Source organism: Micropterus dolomieu, linkage group LG23 (assembly GCF_021292245.1).
Source record: "Micropterus dolomieu isolate WLL.071019.BEF.003 ecotype Adirondacks linkage group LG23, ASM2129224v1, whole genome shotgun sequence".
Classification (NCBI taxonomy): domain Eukaryota; kingdom Metazoa; phylum Chordata; class Actinopteri; order Centrarchiformes; family Centrarchidae; genus Micropterus; species Micropterus dolomieu.
In genome coordinates, this window is record NC_060172.1 from 10,021,476 (window position 1) to 10,043,136 (window position 21,661).

At 38.8% G+C, this 21,661-nt stretch overlaps 1 protein-coding gene across 1 annotated transcript in view; it reads left to right on the plus strand.

Moving 5' to 3' along the window:
- Positions 1-20,591, plus strand: part of vps37d (VPS37D subunit of ESCRT-I) — a 30,440-nt gene extending 9,849 nt beyond the window's left edge. Inside the window, exons 3-4 of the mRNA XM_046038755.1 lie at positions 12,803-12,885; positions 19,553-20,591. Of these exons, the coding sequence (XP_045894711.1) occupies positions 12,803-12,885; positions 19,553-20,098 (629 nt within the window). The 3' untranslated portion in view covers positions 20,099-20,591. The remainder of the gene's footprint in view (positions 1-12,802; positions 12,886-19,552) is intronic.
- Positions 20,592-21,661: the final 1,070 nt, after the last annotated feature.

Sequence of the window (21,661 nt, forward strand, 5' to 3'; positions counted from 1 at the left end):
CTGTCTCTTAGAAATTATGTCTATATATGCCACTCATTTGCTTTGCCAAATACATTTTGAAGGAATTATAATTACTGCTAGGGTTATTTTATTTCTATTCATTATATTATTATTTTATAGAGTGACTGACTGAGAGTCGTGGTTGGGTTTAGGCAACAAAAGCACTTTTGTGGTGATGGTCTTGGTTAAATGTTAATAAAAGTAGTACATGTATAGAGGTCACATTATGCTTTCCCTCTATTTTATTGTATTTATGTTTTTGTGCATGTAATAGGTTTGTAAAGTAAAAGTCCAGTGCACTGTTAAAACTTTACTTATGAAAGATAAATTTGTTACACGTGAATAACTTATCACTCTAAAAAGTCTTGCTCCAGTCTCGGTTGTGAAGCTGGTTCAGGTTGTTCTGCCTGTGTTTCGGGTAGAGCCCGACCGAAATGGGATTTTTCAAGTCCGATGCCAATTTTGATATTTGAGGATTTTAAAATCCGATATGGCAATATATTGGCTGAAATTATTTTTCCCCCTTATTTTAAGAAACGCATAACATAAACAACGATTATCCCTAATATTTGTTATGTTGAGACCCTACCAAGATACCGTGAGATATTGCAGTATAAAAAACTTTTTTTTTTGTTATAAATAGTACTTTGAACAAAAGTACAACAAAATATTTGAAGGGTTTGATAAATAAAAGTCAAATGTATAAAACTAAAGAAAAATCTTTATAAATATCTGATTTAGTATAAATTATAGAGTACTATTACTAATGAACATTAAATTAAATAGTATGTATTGTTGGGGCCAGCAAAACAGAAACTATAAAAATCTACTACTACTACTAATACTAAGACGCTTCTGGGACGCACTGCGGCCGCATCTGGTGGACTCACAAGCACTGACTATAATGGCCACAATTAGCTCCGGCAACCACGGTGCAGCCGTAACACGCCGTAGCCGGAGTCAATGGATTTTAGGGGTAACACTCCCCCAGTGCTCCGAACTCACAGTCCAAGCAGAGTCAGCTAATATGACAGCTAACAGAACTAACTAACTAACAGCAGCTACTTAGCAACAAGTAAATCTATCTGTTTATCCCCAAACTCCGTAAATCAGATAGCTGAGGCAGGGCAGCCGGGGGACATCATAGGGAGAACCAGAAAATATTGTTCTCCATCAAATATGATTCAGTCTCACCAAAATCGGTTAATAAAGATGTGTTTTTGTCCGGTCGGCCACCACAAACACTACACTCCGGTAGCGTCATAAAAATGAGAAAATTCTTCATTGGACGCTGAATTAATACACGCCCCCAAGTGCAGGATGAGTCATTAAAATTTTAAAATAATTTTCCAGGAAATTAACTCTAAAATACCATCCAGAATACATACAAAACAGCGTCTTTTATCATTGTTGGGCCAGATGCTGGCGGATTGGTGACATATAGTGCAAGGCATATGCAATTAAAACAAATAAACATTGATTTTGATTTCATGGGGACTTTATCGCACAGGGGTGATAAAGCGATGTTCAGGATGACAAAAATATGGTGTTTTTTTTTAAAGTTAAACTATGTCAACCTGTTCTGGTACAGCTCCTAAATAAAATGCCTGAACCTGAAAATGAGCATAAGTGACCTCTGTAATAAAACATGTCTTCTCTTGGTCATTATTTTCAGTATCAAACCAAAACGATAATCTTTTCCAAATATTTACTAAGGCTGTAAGTGTAAACAAAAAAAAGTTGAATCATATTTTAGTTGCGCTAAGCAGATATTGTATTGCAAGAGAGGATATTGTAAGAAATATGTTGTCTGCGAACTTTTTGCAGACACTGTCTTTTAAAGTGTAACTTAACACCTACTGACCTGTAGTGGTTTAATTTCCTCACCTTGCTTCAGTGATGTACATGTGTAGTCCATGACACAAATTAGTAGTACATAGAGCAGATAAACAGGGTTGTTTAAAAGAGAGTTCACTCTGATATACTAACTGATAAAAAGCAATATTGGGTTTGTATTTATTTTGTCTTGATGGATAACGGGTCAGATGTTGACAGTATCAGATCACTTGGAGATATTTTTGGCACGGCCACAGTGCTATTTAAAACATCAGCACACTCGGATATGGTGTCACTAACTATGAATCAAAGAGTTTTCTGTCTGGATTTCTGCAGTTAGGCTTAAAATGACACATTAGAAATCCACGTTAAAACAGTAAGAGATACCAGTATTTAAGGTGACCGCACATTCAGTGGATGCACTGCAGCCAGAACATACAGTAACTTTATGTTGTTTAGAGTTTGAGATATGTCCACAGTGGTTAGTTTACTGTGTTTAAATGTTCATTTGGCTGCTTTAGATTCCTCAGTGGGTGGTGAAAGACATTCTGGGTCACTTCAGTGAAATCACTACTGAAGTAGAGGTAGGCAAGCTGAGGTAAATTGACTATTCGCCAAACCCCTCCCCCTGAACAGCAGTAGTCCAATCATAGCTTAGCAAGCATAACGAGTCACAACAGGCCTGTCAAACTTTGGATTTGTAAGAGTCTCCATATAAAGAGTTTGGATCATGGTTTAATTTTTATTTTACCATTTTCAAAACAAAAAATACTGTTGTCTGCTAACGTAAAATGCAACTTTATCATATCTGGCATTATGTTAGCTTAATTAGCTTGCTAGCTACAGGTGACGATATCTGCTAGAGTATTGCCATTTCAGCCGTCAAAATAGTCAGCCGGCTAGAGAACAAAAACCTGCTTTTGTCTACGTCTATTTAAAGTCAAAGACTAGTTGTTTTTAAAATACTAAGAATCTTTAATGTATGTAAACTCAATGTAAACTGCAGAAGGGCAGGCCAATACATTAGCACAAAATGGCTCTTGGAAAGTGTTTAACATTGTAGATGAAGAAGACATATTTTAATAATCTCGCAAGGGGACATTCAATGTTTTATGGATGATATTTATTTCTGTAGCACAACTCATCCCTACTGTGACTAAGACCCATCTACATTAACCTATTGTTAAGGTTATCAGATGTTGAATTTAATATCAGGTTGACTTTTAAAGACAGATATCCAAACTTTTATCATAATTGAAATGACATGCAAAGTTTAACAACTTTAACATCATTTGTCAGCAGAGCAGCCTCATGTTTGGCTCCTGGCATCAGTTTAATCAAACTATTGTAGGTAGACTTTTGTGGTTCATTTACTATCTTTTAGCTGTTTGACTGCTGCAGATTGCCTACAACTCTTCTTTTATCTCCTGTCATCGATGTGCAATTCCATGTTTTACATTTCAAGAGCATGAAAGTGCAGAAATTACGTTCTTGTGGAAAAAATAAAATAAAAGTATAATATCAAATTGAAACGTAACCCACCGACCACACAGTAAATTCTCCACACGCCCACTAGTTCAGAACAAGCAGAGGTCAGTTTGCTGCATGACTGTACTTGCTATGTCTTTTATTCATGCTTGCATTTGTGATGTTGGGTGTGGTCATCAAAATGGGATTATGGGCTTGTTTATTGCCACCATACTAGATCTAAATGAATGTGAACTCTTGAGACAAGGCTTTTGTATTCACTTCCTCTGGGAACCCAGCTGACTGTTTGTAGGTGGAGAACAAAGTGCATATGGTGTCTAGGAACCCTTTAAGCTTTTTGTTTGGGACTTTCCATATTTGGATTACTCTCTGACTGAAAGTATAGTCTAATTGTGGGTTTTAAGGATGTAAAATATCTGGATATTTCTTTGTTTCTCAGTGTCTGACACCAACTTTGCGTTGTAGATGTAGACATTTGTAAGGTTTTTTTTCTGTCTGTGACTTATCTCAGTTTCTGGTACATAGATGATTTTAGGGAGTGAAAGAAGTGGTGTCAGAGCAAGTAAAGATGCTGATTTTACTCACAGTTGGTAGCAGTTACGTAAATGAATCAGACAAAGCACAGGGGCAAAGTTCCTGTCTACCACCCCAAAAACCCAGGGGTTGGATTTTTGGTAGAGGCACGCTTGCGTACCAACATAATTATCTGTTTGCGAGTGGGGAAGCCAGCGAGGGTTCTTGTTGTTGCTGCTTGGGCTGAATGATTTGAAGAAAATATGTGATTGTGATTTTTTTTTTATGATCATTTCTTGCATCTTTATCCTACTTTTCTACATTATTTGAACCAAGTAAAACAATGCAGTTGCTTGATGTTGGGGTCCTCCCTGGGTTTTTCAGAGAAAATTTAACAACTTCATGGTGTCTAACGCATGGCAATAATGATAAACTGGTAGTAAGTCACACCTGGCAATTTTTTATAACTTAGGAGCAAGAATCCTGGAGTCCCAGATTCACAGCTTTTAATGTGATCAAATTAAAACTATGATATGGTGTGTGTAAAAGATTAACGGTAGACTGTCTGCCAGCTGTCATTTCACATGCCAACCAACAAGCAACCTGCTAGCTAACCTGTCTGAAATTGAGCTTGTTTATGTAGAAAAATACTTGCAGCTCTTCTGGTTTGAAAATTACACAGCCTTATTTCGTTAAATATCAAATTATACAGGCAGGTTTTTCCCTCTTTGACAAAACCATCTTTGGCCAAGTGTAAATAATGTAGACACCAGCACACAGAGAGCATATCAACCAGAAAACAGACAAGAGGTTTTTTTTTTGGTATTTTAGTGCAGAATTAGTGTTAATAAGCTACTGAGTAAATGTGTCGGTCACTGTTGTCATTATTGTGAGATGTAAGGGGCCGCTAGAAAATACTGAACTGTGTTTTCAGAGTTTGATTGATGTGTGATAAGCAAGCTGGCTAGAATAAACCCAAGTTATATCTGGTGATTGTTTTCAAATGAGACAATCATAACTGGTGGAAGTTGTCACCTGCTACAGCTTGTTAAGATACTTTTAATCATGTAAAATGTAATTAAATCATTGCTATTGCAATTTGAACATTTCACTCTTTTTTAGATCATAATTTCTATATAAAAACAATTCATCATTCAGCCGTAGCTGCTACACTAGTGCTGTTCCTACTCGCCTTGAGGGCACCTGCACATTGGGGGTTTGATTAGGGGAATAGCATGAAACTCGCTCCCAGCACCCCTCTAACCACCAATAGGGTAGCAGTAACATGGATGAAAGGGCACAGGGCATTCCCAATGGGAAGGAAACAAGGAATAGTCCTTGAAATAGATTTAATATGAAGCTGTCAGAGGACAGAAACATGGCTTCTGGCACTAGACAGCTGTTTTAAGCCAGCGTTAATCCCATGGGCTGCATTGACCATGTCTGAACAGGCTGAGAAAAGATCATCAACCCGCAGAAATTCAAAACAACAGAAGGAAAAAAGATGTCATGGGGCTGATCACACTATTTGATTGACGGTACACAACACGGTGGTGAGCGCTTGAAAGGAACAGATGGTGGAAAAAATGGATAGGCTGATGCTGTCTAACATTTTAATAACAAATGTAATTTCTCTCAGTAGAGCGTGGCAGCATTCAACTGACATTTGTGAATTAACTTGAATATAGCAAAGTGTTACTCTCAGTTTGAAGCTGTGAAGCTGTTATGCCACTTATGTTGGATATAACAGAAAGCCTCTCAGGTTGCCAGGCTTTGACGCTGTGTTAGAGAGGACAAACATGAGGCTCGAGAGCTGCAGGAGTGTAATTCACTGCTGATTTGTTGGCTAATTTTCAAGCCTCTGATACATCCATGCCCCGCAAGGCCCCATCTGTAATACCATGACCTATTTGTGTATAATCAGCAGCAGATCGCTTGCCTGGCATGTTAAACTGCATTTCTTCACTTGATTTCTCATAACCATTCAGCACAGTATGGTTAGCAGCTTTTGAAAGGGAAAGAATTGTATTCTTTATAATCAACCAATGGTATGATGTCCATGGCTGTGTTGCTTCCAGCTGGCGCGCCATCAGTCAGTTGCAGTGATATCTATCAGCCTTTGACCGGAGACGATGTTACTGGCAGGTCAGGCATGAAACGTGGAAGTCTGTTGTGCTTAAAGGCAAGAAAGAACATTGCAAGAAAAGCCCCGCTACATTTCTGAGTCGGTTCACTTCCTGAGGTGCATTTTACCACACCATTTTACATTTTACACAAGTCTTTGAAAGTCTATCCCTTGTCTCCATGATAAATTTAAGCATTTAAAGCTTCACTTTCTTGTGAGTGATTGGCATGTAAAATTGATCTGTAAATTCAAATAAATTATTCTTATAGTTTCTGTTGTCCACAGCTGCATTATACTTTATGAAAACACCCTTCAGTTCATTAAATTCCTGCTGCACTCTGAAGGCAGCAGGACACATGTATAAATCTGCAGCCTCTGATTTGAGAAGTGCTGCGTCACAGCGCAGTGCCATTACATACGACCATTCACTGTGTTTAACACACCTGCAAATGACACAAAGCTGCTACAGAATAACCACACACACATCTACACACATCAGACAGGTCTGTTATAACACCGGTGCTCATCAGTCCTGTGTGTCACAGCCCCTTTTCTAACTTCAAATGCATTATAGTGCACTTGCTGTTGCATCACATCAGTTACAACATGATGTAACCATTTACATCAACTACAGCAGAATTATGTCTATCGTCATTTTACTAATTAGCTGTTTAAAACCCCACACCATCTGCCTCTGGCTGCAGATCTGTGGTGCTGTGTTCACATCTTGTCATTCTGCACCATCCAGAAAGGATTTGATGAATTGTACAAATGTGGTTAACAGTCTCTCCTCGAAGGCATTCGCAGTGTTGCACTCGGGTTGAACACATGAGAAGTGACAGAAGCACTTGTGTAAAGAACGAAAAAAAGAGAGCTTGAGAGTGAAGTTCAAACCCTGCCTACTTTTACGCCTCTGCACACCTGCCCATTTCTACGTAAAGTGGACGTGATTGTTCGATTGCCTGTTTCAGAAAGTTATTTCCAGTAGGTTCACTGAGGCCTCAAGTCTACCTCGGCATCCTATCGTGACAAGAAACTAACCTTTACCTTTGATACTATTTATTAGGAATACAGTATCATTTTTGCATTTTCTCACAGGATGCTTTAGGGACTAGATCACAGCATAAACACAAGTGATTGAAAGAAATAGCTGAGCCTCTACAGCAATGATCTGCAATCTGAGACAGGTGAATTATCCTGCACTCTGTCAGTGTACCTCAGTGTCTGGAGGTCTCGGGTAGTCTCAGCAGGGTCTATTAACATGATGACATCTACTGCTTGCTGAGAAGTTCCTTCTCAGCCCACACAGTGACAGTAACTGTCACATTGATCAGTGTTTCCAACAGTGCGAGTCCTCCAACAACACGGTGTGTGTTTGGACTCTGCATCGCCTCAGTTCATTTTAAACTTGACCGGACTGGACATCTTGACAGTAAGGGCCTGCGGAGCATTGGTGCCTGACAGTCGGTCCGCTTATTTTGTTGTGGGAACAGGCTTTTCAGCTTTTAATGACTCCAGACCTGTCGCAGCACAACAACACCATTTTTGATTTGGTTGGTCCAGTCTGGGCGATCCAGTCCAGGACAGAAATATGAGATCGGCGCCGCCGACAACCAATGGAGGTTTAGCTCAAAGTGAAAAGAAAGAGAATGAAGCAGAAAATCTTTTTAACAACTAAATTTACAAAAAATATTTTACATTAGAATAAACATCAAACCCCTCGTGTTTACCTTGGTAAGTATACTTTTCTTCAGAGGAATATATTTCTGATATAACTTTAATATTCCAACTTATCTATCAATACACATGTAAATATTGAACCTGTTGATCATTCTTTTCATTATCCACATGTCTATGTTTTTAAAAACAAAATATTTGAATATGCCCATTACTATTCCCATCAACACCAATCATTTTGGCACTAACAAGTATGGAATTACAATATGAAATAGTTTCCTTTAATAATGTCACATTATCAAGATAATCGTCAGAACAGGCAGCAGATTTCATAAGGACTTTTTCTTTAGTAGGAGGTACTTCTAATGCAACTGTCTACAGGCAGAAACCTCAGAGGCCTCAAAACCTGCACAAATAAAACCAAAAGTATCTGCCTGGATTAATACCACTTGGAGTAAGTGGGAGAATATGTTTTTTCTATAACTTAAGAACCCCATTTATCCCCTTGTAACAGCAGGGCTAAAGGGAGGTGATGTCAGTTTGTCCATCTGTCTGGTTCATCCCTCTGTTCATCCGTCTGTTCCCATCGGAAAATTCAGAATAGTTTTAATAACCCCCCTGAAATATCTAGTGCCTCCATCAAGTCTGACATTTTCCCTGACGAGCACTCTGGTCCTTGGCAATCTCATTTTTGCATGAAGATTGCTACGAATGTCAGTCCCCAGTGGGGAAAACATATTTCTGAATCAAGTTTGTTCCATCCAAAAGTTTTCTTTTGTGGCATTGAATTACCTAACAACTACTGAGGCTTCAAGATTCAACACTTTTAGCCTTGTTGGACAATAAAATGGGGCACTATGTAATATCTTAACTTCACGCTGCAACTAACAACTATTTTGTCGATTTAATCAATGAATATTTTGGAAAATGTCCATGGAGATGTCACTATATTGCATTTTTTTGCCCAAAACCCAAAAATTAAGACTTAGGATAATATTTAACAGAAAAACAGCAAATTATTGACTTATTGTCTTTTGACTTAAAACGATTAATCAATTATCAAAATAGTTGATAATCGACAACAGTAGATGTCTTTAATAACACTGTACTTGCAAGTTAATTGCAGAGACCTTGGAATATAAAGCAAAACTAACAGGGATGTTAAAATTAATGACCAAAAGGTGTGTTGCAAACATCCATCAAAGTTTATAGATGGCTCTCTGGTTCAACTTTGACCTGCTAACCTGTTTGCTTTTTTTCGGGGTTTTTTTTACCTTTTATTTTACCAAGAAGTCCCATTGAGATCAAAGATCTCTTTTACAAGAGAGACCCGACCAAGGTAGCAGCCATACATAAACACAATATATTAAAATGCAACAAAAACAACTAACAAAGTACAGCTATTCAAACACATTGTTGGCAAGAAAAACAACCACATGCCTATTTTACCACAATCTTTCTGACGCTCTTAAATTTAGCAATTGATACACTTCTCTAATTTGGGAGACTTATGGGAATACGGCTCATACATATAGGAATTACTAGCAGTTTCCAAGTCGTGCACACATTAACATCAACATCAAAATTACGTGTGAGAACATTTTTCTGAAAGCTCCAATATATTCAGCTTGGTGCTTTTATACTACAGAAGTGCCTAAAAAAGAAAGCAAACATAGATGCATCTTGTCAGCCAAGTCATTTACCATTTATAGCACTATATCATCAATGCACAGAATTTTGTGACCCTCAAATGGCCAGCTGTTGTCAGATAATGAATTTTTCAGTTGATCAGCTCTAATCACATTTGCTTAAGTGTCTGGTATGTAGCATTTACCCACAGCCATTTGCTTTGTCAATAAGCGCCTTTTTACATACAGAGAAACTTAATCTTTAGCCCTCACAGTGCTCGAGCTGTATTTTACTGTCTGTGGCAGCAGCAGTGCCTCGACTCCTCATCATCTCATGCCTGCTCCCAGACAAAGAGTGTTACTCCATCACCGACACTATTCACGTGTAAGTGCAGCCCCACGCTGCGCTGGCCTACTGGTCCACTCCATCTCCTCAATGTAGGTCACGTACAGCTGCTGTAGGAGCATTTGTTTGCCTAGCTGCCACCTCTCATTACACAACCCCATCACCCAACATGTGCAGTGTGGGGGTCATGATAAAGGCCATTCCTTAAAGTGTTAAAGTTCCTCAAGTGTAACGTGGAGCGATTATATTATTAATGCTGAGGCAACAGCGTTATAGAAAGCAGAACGTACTGTGCAGAAGCCATAATGTTTTTCTGCTCAAAAACCTTCCTCTTTTTAAAGGGAATTTATCACCTGTAAAGATCTGAGTGTATAAATTGACTGCCAGACTACTTCATTGAGAAGCAGGAAACCTTTAAAGAGAATATCTTGACTGGAAATGTGCACACTGTACATTTTCTCTGTATATCTGTCTAGAGGGGGCTAGATATTTCCCTCAGAGGCTCAGATTTATTTGCCATTACTGTGACTTTTATTTGCCCCTCAGTCTCCACTGAACTCAGTCTGACTTGTGGGGGGGGGGGGGGGGGGGGGGGGGGGTAGTGTAACACAGCGTCTCTCGGAGGGACAAGACACTTTGCGGTCAGATGGGTCAATCCTATTCATGATGATGATGCCCAGGAGGAGAACACATGCTGTGTATGTGTGAGGGTACTTTGCTTGTTATCACATTTATCAGACAGGCTGTGCCCATTTCTGTATGCTGTATCTGTTCGTCACTTAGACATGGCATTGGCGAAGTGTAATTTGGTTTTTGCCCAGTCTCAAGCTGGCTACAACTTAAGCCCCGTATTTTAGACTGTATTTGTTTACATTTGGGCAGATTGTGACCATTAAAAGTAAGCCAAAATAGCGATTAGCAGCCTCTGCAGTAACTATCACTGGATTATTTTGATACGAAAACTTAAGAACATGATGATTCTCAGGCAAGATGTGGAGTTATAAAGAGTATCTCTTTTCCTATGATTTCTGGGATCAATATTTTTCTCTTCTGTGATATACATTCCCACATGGAAAAATATAGGAATTTCCCCCTGATTAATTAATTATATTGCTCTATTTATAAAGAATTAAGCGTCCCATCATTATCAAAGTAAATAAAAATAGAAAATAAAAATTTTATTTTTAGTCTGAAGACCTCTTTTGAGTGCAAACCATTCTTTCTTATACTTTAATGCAGTAATTTGAACAAAATAATAAAAATAAAAGAGCAGCTATACACCAGCCTTCTGAGTTGTTTACAAAAGTTACTTTTTCTTTTTGCAACCAAATCCATGTTTGGGTAGTTTTCTACTATTCCTCACTTATTTTCAAGTTGTCTTCGACAACAGATGGGTGGAGCTTTGGTTGTTTTAAAAAAAAACTAAGAACAATATTGTGATTGGTGGTTCGCTGTGCATGCAGAGCTTGCTTATTAGTCACTACTAACAAACTCTGTGTATCCCAGAACTCTTAAATCGGAGTAAATTGTGATTCATCAGTCAAACTTCTAATGGATTAGTCATGGAAAATGAGAACCGTGCAAGTTTTCAGAAAAAAAGTTGTGGTGTTTGAGTTAATTTGGCTTGCTTGACGTTGCACATCCTGCGATGTGACTATTGGGCATAGGTGCAGTGCACAGATGATGCTGAAACGATATATTGCGCAGCCAAACTATAATAACTAACTTCCTGTTGTTTTAAGAACACCAGCATGCACCTGTCCCTTTCACCTCAAACAGCATCTTTGCATCATGTTTGAAAACCTGTGCTTTATTAGCAGTCACATGACTGGAAAGGAGGGTAGAGCGAGATAGAGAACAACAACAAATATTGTGGTTCATGGCAGGCACCTTAACCCCTAAGCCACCAGGGCTCCCCGTTCTCAGATCTTATTTCAGTTTATCAGTAAAAGGTTCTAATTAAACTTAAGTCACGTCCTTAAATAATATCCTTAAATCAGTAACATTTGTTAATGTGTTTCAAAGCTCTGAGGATTTCCTTGAAGTATTTTTTACCCAAATTGTTGGTTGCAAGCATCCATCCCAGTTTTCAGACTGACTCTCTAGTTCAACTCGCTACTGTGCTTTACCTATGCACCTACATCCTACTGAACTACCTTTTTACTGACATCTCAGGTGTGCTCACTTTCATTTTTAACTTCAAATAATGTGGTATAGAAAAGTGGCTAAACTGCTCTGTGATGATCTGACTGCTTGTGTTTCTTGCCCCATTGGACTCACTGTTAAAGCTCAGAAATTGCCTTTGTGCGAACAGTGTTATAATTAGATAGGAATTATAGCAACTACGCTAATAAGGCCCAAGTTGTAACAAGCCAGAAATATATTTTTTTAAAAGACTTGGGAGGAAAGCTCAAAACCATGAAATGCACAAATATAGCTTATTATTTTTTTAATAACTAATGCAAATGATAAAAATAAGACCGGAGTTTAATAAACTGGTGATACCCCTTCAAGAACCATTGGGAGCATCCGGTGTTCATCAGTGTCTCAATACATCATAATGACAAAAACACACATTGTCAGTCATCATGTCACTGCTTGCTTGCTTGTTCCTGATAACATTGAAATGAGCTTGAATGATCTGTGGCGGATTATATTTGATGTGGTTTTGTGAGCTGCTGCCTCCATATTACTCCTTGCTTTTTTTTTATCATATAGACACAGGCATGAATCATTTAAACATGGTATGTGTGTGCACATGAACACTGAAGTGTGATGTCATTTATCCATGATTATTTGTTTATCAAAGTGTTATAGATGTATTGGCTGGATACAGGAGAACTTATGAAATCTTTATAGTGTATTTTAGTAAGTAATATGAGTGGATGGCAAAAATGAGACTCCAAAATGGATTTCAAAGTCGTGGTCAAACCCAAGACCAGCTTCCCAAAATAGCTCAATGTTGAATATTTACAGTGCCTGTTTTCCCTTTTTTCTAGCCAACAACTGTCCACCCCATCACCACCATCTCCTCGTCAGCACATACCCTGAAGGCTCTTTGTGATTTGGAAAATAATTTTCTCTGCTGTGGTTTCTTGGTTACTGGATTTTTTTTCTTCCAAATCCAATGAAGTCATACTTCATCTTCCTCTCTCCGCATGCATCAGTGATGTTTCTTTGTCGTTGCAGAGGCTCGTGTCCAGAAGCACAGCCTGCAGATGACGCAGAACCTCCTGCAGGAAGAAGTGGCACGTGCTGAGGAGCATTCAGAGGTAAAAAAGAAACGAACAAAACGCTTCTTAAATGGAGCTCTATCCTCTTGTTCTTGCTGAGAATCAAAGAGTCTTTCATCACTTTGGCAGCACAGTTGTGGATGATTCTTGAAAAGCCTGCAGTCTCTCTGACAGCCCACCCACTTCTGTGCAATCTGATCTCTAAAGACATGAGACATATACATACAGTGAGCAGTCCACCAACATCTGAGAGCAACTTAAACCCACTTCCACCATGGCATCCTCTGCAGAAATCCCTCCACATAATGTACACGTGTTCTGCCAATCCTGCATTCAGATTTTACAGTTTTATGGATGTTTTTAAATGTTCATTTTCCAAGTGATTCGTCTTTGTTCGTTCAGTGAGTGTTCATGTAGCACAAAAAATTTAAGATGGGGATTAGATGTTTTTGTCTGAGTGAAAGAAGAGTCCATTTTGTACAGAAAACTGGGGAAAGAGACATAAGGAAAATGTGGCCGTGTTTGAGGTGGATATTAACATATTGTAGGTGACTCGTGCTTGGCAGATCAACAAACCACATCCCATCCTTACGGGTCACTGCTCCATCTGAGTGGGAGAATAAACTATACTGTCAATCACATCACATGCTCACATGAGCATCTCAGATTAGGTATTCATTTGGCTGTTTGGCCTTTACATTACGGTACAAAATCACAAAGCACGTTCTCCCATTTACCCCTGGTGGTATATGTGCATGCAGAGACTGTCTGTAGAGAGATGTGATGTGCCTCTACCACAAGAGAGAAGAGGTAGGCTAAGTTTCTGTTTTGTTTGTGGCGCTTACAGTATTGAAAAATTTTAGAAAATAATACAGCATGCTTTTTGAGGAACATTGTCCTAGTTACTCAGTATAATCCCCGAACCTCAGCGTGAACAGTGCTTTTTTTAACGTTTGGCAGGAAATAATTCTCAATCAAAATGATTAAAAACAATGTGGTCTTAAGCAGAATCAGAAAATGACTAGACAGATTCAAAATGAATTATCTGGTGACCTTAATGCATTCAAACCTGTCTAATAGATCAAGTTGTGTTAGAATGATGAGATCATCATTGTCACTTTACTTTAGTGTAGCAGACCGCTTGGTGCAAAAGCTGTATGTTCATATTCTCATGATTACCTGTTCACTGACACTCGTGTGTATGTATTGTATAACTCCCATCACAAAACTACGTTGTTACTTTAACATTCATGTACTGACTTGACATGCGTGCACACGACAAAGACCGCACACACAGCCGTTTTTAAAAACCTGTTTAAAACCTGTTTTTCATGATTCTGTCAAATCCATAGTGAATCTCAGTCAGTGGTGCCTTATTCTGTGTGTGTGTGCTCTAGAGATTTATGGACCAAGATAACAACATCTCTTAATACAGTCTTCCTCAAATAATCTAAGTAGATATTGTAGTTTTGACTCTGTTGATCTCGCCTAGTCAGCTCATGGTGGATTATAGGTGGAATTTTCACAGGCTGTGTTTGTTAACAGGATCATTGTTTTACTGGAATTGAACTGCAAAGCACATCTTTATGGTTCAACATAAAAAAAACATGCATATTACTGAAAAATATTGCAAAAACCCAACCTATTTTATTTTCTGGTCTTGTAGTTTTTGGTGTCTAATCATTAACCAGTTTGATGTTTATTCATTACCAGTTTTCTTTTCTCGAGAAAATTCATTTCAAACAGACGATTTTAAATAAATTTGCATAAAGTGTTAATGTCACTGTTCTGTCGTAGGCTGATACTGACTTGTTGTATTAAATCACGCATAAACTTTCTACCTGACGTCTCCTTATCTGTAAGTATGGACACATGTTTTGTGTTTCACCTCGGCTTGCTGAACGAGCTACCAAACAACCCGTGAAAACTGCATTGCTACTGTCAGATTAGCTAATTTGACGACACCTGTATTTATTGGTGGGGATGCTTAGAATGTCTTAATAACACAAGTCCCAGAGTTTTACTACTTTTTAGAAATAAATTTGAGGTTTTTACACTGCATGATTCAATTTTGATGTCTACTTTAGAAATCACTGTAGCCATACATTTACTGGTACAAACCCAAATAGGTTTCTTCTTCAAAATGCCGGCTGTCCAGCTCCTACAGGTTGCATCAACACGTGACATATGTGCCTAATTAACTTGCAGTGTGCAGATGAGCCTGCTCTTGTTAAATTAATTTATTCCCGAATGTGCATGTGTCGTTTCCGGTGAATCCTAATCCTAACCCTCTGTGCTCGCGCAGTACACTCTATTTGAACCCAGTCCGCGAATGGTGGACTCGACCACTGACGATACAACCACTCTATAAAGAAGTAACTGATGAGTTTGATGAATTTAATGGCCTATGATTTGATTGATGAATGATTTAAAACTGAATAAATTCCAGCCATAAATGGAATCAAAAATTGGGTGTGATATAGTCCCGTCTCGGTAACCCTGCCCGCTCAGTTGTCAAACAAACAGCATCCTACCCACTCAGAGGCCTGGAGGCTAAAAGAGCATTTCTGATGTTTCAGTAAGGAAAAATATTAACAATCAATTTGTGGTTCAGTTAAGCCTTTTAAAGATCAAGTGTTACCTTATGTATACAGTATCAGTGTTTGGCATTTTCCTGATCTGCACTGTGTCAACATAAAACATATAAAAGTAGACCTGAAGGTCCTTGTTAGAATAAAACGGTATCTGTTATCCTTGGACCGTCTACATCATTTGTCTTTTTCCTTCAGCTTCAGCTGCACATTTACTAGAATTAATAACTTTCACCTGTTACGTGCTGCACTAACAAGTGCTCCTGTTTAAATCCTGCATGTTCTTCTGGCCTCAATCAGGACAGCGATCGAGTCTTATTCACAGATGAAACCCACACTGCTGCTCAAGGCTTGGATTGATTCACTCACTACACCTCCCCCACCTCACATGGCTTCGATCAATACTGCCATGACTCAGTCATTAGAGCGCCTGGCCACTGATTGATTAAGCAACACCCAGCACCATCCAAACAGCCTCGCTGAACGAATGCTGAGAGAGCACCACAGCACATTTGTTTACGAGACGGACACATCAGTACATATTAGGTACACGTCTGTAAGTTCATGCCTTCTGGGTTTTTTTTTTGGTTTGTTTTTTTTTAATAAATAATTCATAAAAATGAGTTTCCAATAATTGCATGTTGAAGACCAATTCCACATTTTTAGGTTGTATAAAACAAATCCTTAAAATTACACTTCTGCATGTAGGTTACGTGTTTCAGTAGACCTGAATCAATACAAAGACATCTCTTCAATGTGTCTTGTTCTGTGACTATCTCCCCTGATCTCAGTAGTTTGAGATTAAGCCCCCAGACGCTCGTGGCTTCAGTGGAAAAACCCTCCCTTTGATTTATTGTAATAGTTCTACAACAAATACAGCAGCTTCCAAAACATCATCTTTAAGATTTCGGATGTATTCGCAGCACTGTGACAGTGAAAAGCTGTTTTTCCTTGGCCTCGGTGTCAGACAAAAAATTCCCCGTCTTTGAAGACTGGCCAAAAGCTGCTTCTTCTTCTTCTGTCGCCCAAAGTCAAACAAGCTTCCTTATTAGAAAGATTCCTTGTCAGGTACCAACATGAAAACAGATATCTGATGAAGTAAACCAAACTTAAACTTGTTGTTGATGTGTAAATCACTCACAGGAGAGTTGCTGCGGTTCAAATGACCCTTGTTGTACTTTATTTGTACAGATATTGTGCTGAGCTGAGGGCAGAGTTGACTGTTTTGGGTTTTCACTTGTTTACAGCTTCAGTGTCTCAGTGTCATACTACACTGCTGCCAAAGTGATGTTTTCCCTTGTCGTGGTCCTTGTTGAGCACACATTTATAAAGCTGAAAATATGGCTTAATAATTAAGAGACTCTTCTTGAACATCTGATAAAGAAAACCAGGTTTTTTGTTTCTATTATATGTCAAAGATCAAGTTACTCTGAATAAAGAGATTGTAAGTAAAAAGTGAGGAACTGTGTGGAGAATGTAAACAAAAAATAACAAGCTGAAACATTTCTCACCTATAACGAATTAAAATGCTAGTGTTGGATAAAACTGACTAGGTTTAATGGCATTTTTGTTTATTAATCAAAATGACTATCAGAAGAAGAAATTGGACGATTGATGTGGTATTTGTTTATCTGATTTGCATGTATCTACAGTAGAGTTATTGTCATTATCAATTAATCTGCAGATTATTTTCTTAATCTTTTTGTCTGTAAAATAACAGAATATTGTGAAAAATGCCAAAAGGATATTAAATAAATTGAGTTTATTACATGCAAATAATTCTCACAAGCTGGAACCATCAAACATTTGGCATTTTTGCATGAAAAGGTTTCATAAATGATTAATCCGTTATTGAAATTGTTGCCGCTGATTGTTCTGTTGATGGACTAATTGATTATGTCAGATCTAAATATCCTGTGTAACCTAATTTCTCACAGTGACCTTGTTTGTCCTGTGCATGTAGACCCATAGCTCTTTTAATGAGTGCTAAAACTTGTTTGTTTAAAGATACTGATACTCGTATCTAAATTCTAAAACAAGAGAAACTGCTCTGAAATGTAAAAGCTGGTGTTATTCTATATATTTCTTATTGTTAACATATCCAACACCCTGCCAGTCCTTCACTTGGTACTGTAATTCTTTCAAATCATCTCACAGATATATAGTTATAAATATATAAAGGCTTAGTAGTTTACTAAAACACCTGGACACTGTAGTTTTTAGCAAACATTAATCAAACAATAGCATAATAGTAGCAATCAAATAGTGCATTTGTTGGGGGACTATTTTTAACTGCATATTTATACAACATGTCACAGAGTGTGACAGTGTGACTCATTGATGTATTTTTAATGATTTACAGACAACAATGGGGCTCTTCCTCACAGAGGAATACGTGTTACTTCTCACATGTCCTTTTATTAAAAGTCGCTTGTCACTGGTCAACCGTCTCACTTGATTGGTGGAGTTTCTGGTTTATTGCATCTCCTCCCACAGTGTCTTCCCCCACTGAGAGCTTCTCCATCTGGCATGGACGCCATTAAATAACATCAGGTTGCAGTGACTGTATTGGCCTTCTTGGCCTTACTGCCAACGTACAACAGCTGTTACCTGCAAAGCTCATTTAATTTTATCTAGAGTGTACAAACAGTAATCTGCACTAAAGTGCGTCTTTGTAATACAGCACCAAAAGGTGTCTTTGTCCTCTCAGCTTGTAGTTGAAATAAAGCAGTATAATTGTGCAAAAATACTAATAAACTCCATCCAAGAAGCAGCTCATTGGGATGAATAGCACTTTGCATTTGTCATTGTTGGCTTGTGCTAATTTTTTTTAATAGTGATTTATATGGAGGAGAATAAATGGCAGACCAAACTGGAGGCAAAACGAATAGACAATCGATTAGTCAGAAAGTAACTGTATATTCTTCGGGGTTTATTCTGTCAGTCAGACAAAACAAAATATTACATTATGTCACCTTTTGGTGAGTTTTCACAGTATTCTGACATTTTATTGACAAAATTAGTTATTGAAGATGAAAATCTAACTTTGTCAAATGATTAAATAACACACCAGTTAGTCCTCAGAGTTGTTCGTCTGATTTTAAATGAGCTATTTTTGTCAGTGTATGTCAACAAAATATATTTATATTAACGACCAATTATTATATTCATATTTCTCCACACATTTTCTAACTGTTTATTTGCAATCTTTTTTTCCAGTTACTTGATCTTTGACACATAAGATCAAATAAGACGCAACACGATTTCTGCTGGAGAATCCTGATTTTTAAGGCAGAATGTGCAGTTTTTTGTTTCCTCATAGTACAAACGTGTCTGAGCTTTACAAATAGTAAGCTCTGAAATAGATCAGAAATACAATGACGCACAGCTGAATGTAATGATCTCTCCCTTTCATCCCACCGTACGGATTTCACAGTAATACTTTCCCTGTCCAGAGTCTTTGTCATGCTCATGTTTTCTTGTAAAAACCCTGTAAGAAACCTTTTTATGTGTCTACATGACCATGAAATCAGGTTCCACCAGCTGAAGTGTTGCTCTGTTAACTGTGTTTCTCTAATCCCTTATACCGGTAATGGAAAGCTCATTTACATGGCATCTAAGAAATCAGGTTACTGGAGACAGTGCATGTAAATGCACATGGAGCACAATACTTTGGCTACAAACGTCCCACTCCTCGCCTGTGTGAACTTGAAGAATGTAATCAACTGACCAAAATGTGAATAAACTCTTTCCAGGCCTGTAAAACTAAGTCAAAATTGGCATTGTGGTTAATACAGTGATTACTTCACAAATATAACGTCTGTCCTCGACGTTCAGCTCGAGGCTTGTCACGTCCTGGGAACACATACAGAGACAGATCACAAGGCTTTCAAGCTTTGCCAAATGAAACATAGACCATTGTTAGCTGTGTACTTATAGTGAGATATTGTAGCCAACAAACTATGTTATACTGGGTCCGTGGGTAAACAACCCCGAGCCGATTAAATCCTCTTTATACTTTTATATTTTGTTTGAAAGATTCCCCAAAGTTGGACCTCCCTTTGTGTGTTGTCCTGTCTGCTGATGCCGGTTTATTTGTCTGCCCTGCTTCACAGGAGCTGCTGGAGAAGTTCATGGAGGGAAACGTAAGCCTGGATGAGTTCCTGGACTCCTTCCAAAGCTCCAGGAAGACGTATCATATCCGCCGGGCTCAGGCGGAGAAGATGCAGGAGATCGCTCAGGCGAAGCGGCAGCCGGGCAAAAACAAGAGAGCGGAGGAGAGCAAAGTCCCGGAGGTGAAGAAGGACTCAGAGCAGCCTCACGAGCCTCAGAGGCCTAACGGTTTCGTAGCGCAGGGACCTCTTAGAGTGTTCCAGGTACGCTACGGCCTCACGCCAGCCATCCTCCTCCCTCATTATCCCGTTTCTCCCCCTGCCTCAGCTCCATGCTATCCAAGTAGTGCCCCACCACCTGAACCCCAACCGGGACAGACCCACATCCTCAGCCCCAATACCCCTCTTCCAGTTCCAGGACACGGTCAGCCGGTCGGCCTCAGGGTCATTGGACAGTTACCGGGCGGCTGGCCTGCTAACGGGCGGCCGGTGCGGGTGCAGCAGCTTTACAGGCCGAACCCTCAACAACCCGAACCGCCGTACCGATAAGCTCGAGGATGGGGGAGGGGGATCAAAGGCCTGTTTGCGAGGTCTTCCAAGACATGGAACCAAACAGTGGCTGTCACAAATCATGTAAGCAAAGACTGATCCAGAGACGGGCAGCACTGCAGACGCCCGTTTCTGTTCTCCATCCATGACACACAAATGTAACCAGAAAAGAGATAGTGAGGCGGCAGAGGACAGACAGGGAGGACCAGGGATGGGCTCCGGTAGACGGATATGTTAAACCCACGAATCTCTTATCAAACCTTTTATCTCTCCTCAATCATTTTCACCAGTAACAGCCAAAACACATATATAAATCCGGCTGCTGATTTATGTGTAGCTCCACGGCCATTTCTGCGGCGGCAGACTGGAACCGAACACATTTACACTGTGAGTGGAAGCAGTAACCGTAACATCTTCTATCCGACTACCATAGTCTGGATTTAAAGGTGCTAACTGAGCCCAGCATGAATTACTAAACTTACGATTTAAATCATCAAACTCCATGACGTCTTGCTTTTAAATCTGAAGAAATGTATTATTTATTAAAAAACTGAATCACGTTACACTGTAACGGCTCACCACCAGGCCTGTGTGGCCAGAGTGCTCGGGTTTTTTAGCGGCTCATGGTCAGTCCTTTTATCAGCGTCACAATGTGATCGAAACATGAATATTTAATAATAATGGAGATTTAGGAAAGTAAAATTGATTTCATGGAGTAGAGGATTTAGGCTTTTACTTTCCTTTATTTTGTTTTTGTCTTTCCAAAGTGTCAGTTTCTCGTTGCAGCAGCTGATAACAGAAAAGACGTCTCGTTGTCTGTTAAAACTTAATTAGAGCCTAACTTAAATGGCATTTGATTATTATATTTATGTAAATATAATGCTCTACAGGATCTCATGGACACATTTGTTGGAAAATGTGCTAAAAAAGTGAGGTCATATATTGTGCTGCTCAAATTAGGATGCCATTTAAATCTGTAGTGTTTCGACCATCTCGGCCAACAAAAGGCGATTATTGATTCAATAAGGGATTTAAAACTGCATTTGAATTCAGTTAAATGCTATCAAACTCCATCCCTAGGGAGCACATGAACGTTTTTATTATTTCTAATTTTTTTTATATTTTACGCGGAGGGTTGGGAAGCACACATCGTCAATGCCGATTTAAAAAAAAAAAAAAAAAAAAAACATACAAAAAGGATCTCATTGTTCATTCATACAACTTAGAACAGAGAGATGCTTTGTGAGACGCCAAGAGTCATCGAAGTGAATTATGGCATCAGTAAAGTGGTATTTAATATAAACTCTCATTGTTTTTCATCCATCAAATAAGGCATTCATATTTGGAAACATTCCCAAGATCATGAATGCTGATATTAGATCACTACCGAGCAAAGTTTTAAAACAAAAACAATCTGTAGAGCAGAGCAGGTGGTATTTATTAACGATTCCCAGACAATAACCTGTCAATATTACTTGCGGCGTCGTGCGTGTTGGCATCACAGATGATTCCCCAAAAGCCGCCTTGCCTTCCTGTGCGATTTCATTAACGGTGTTTGAGCTC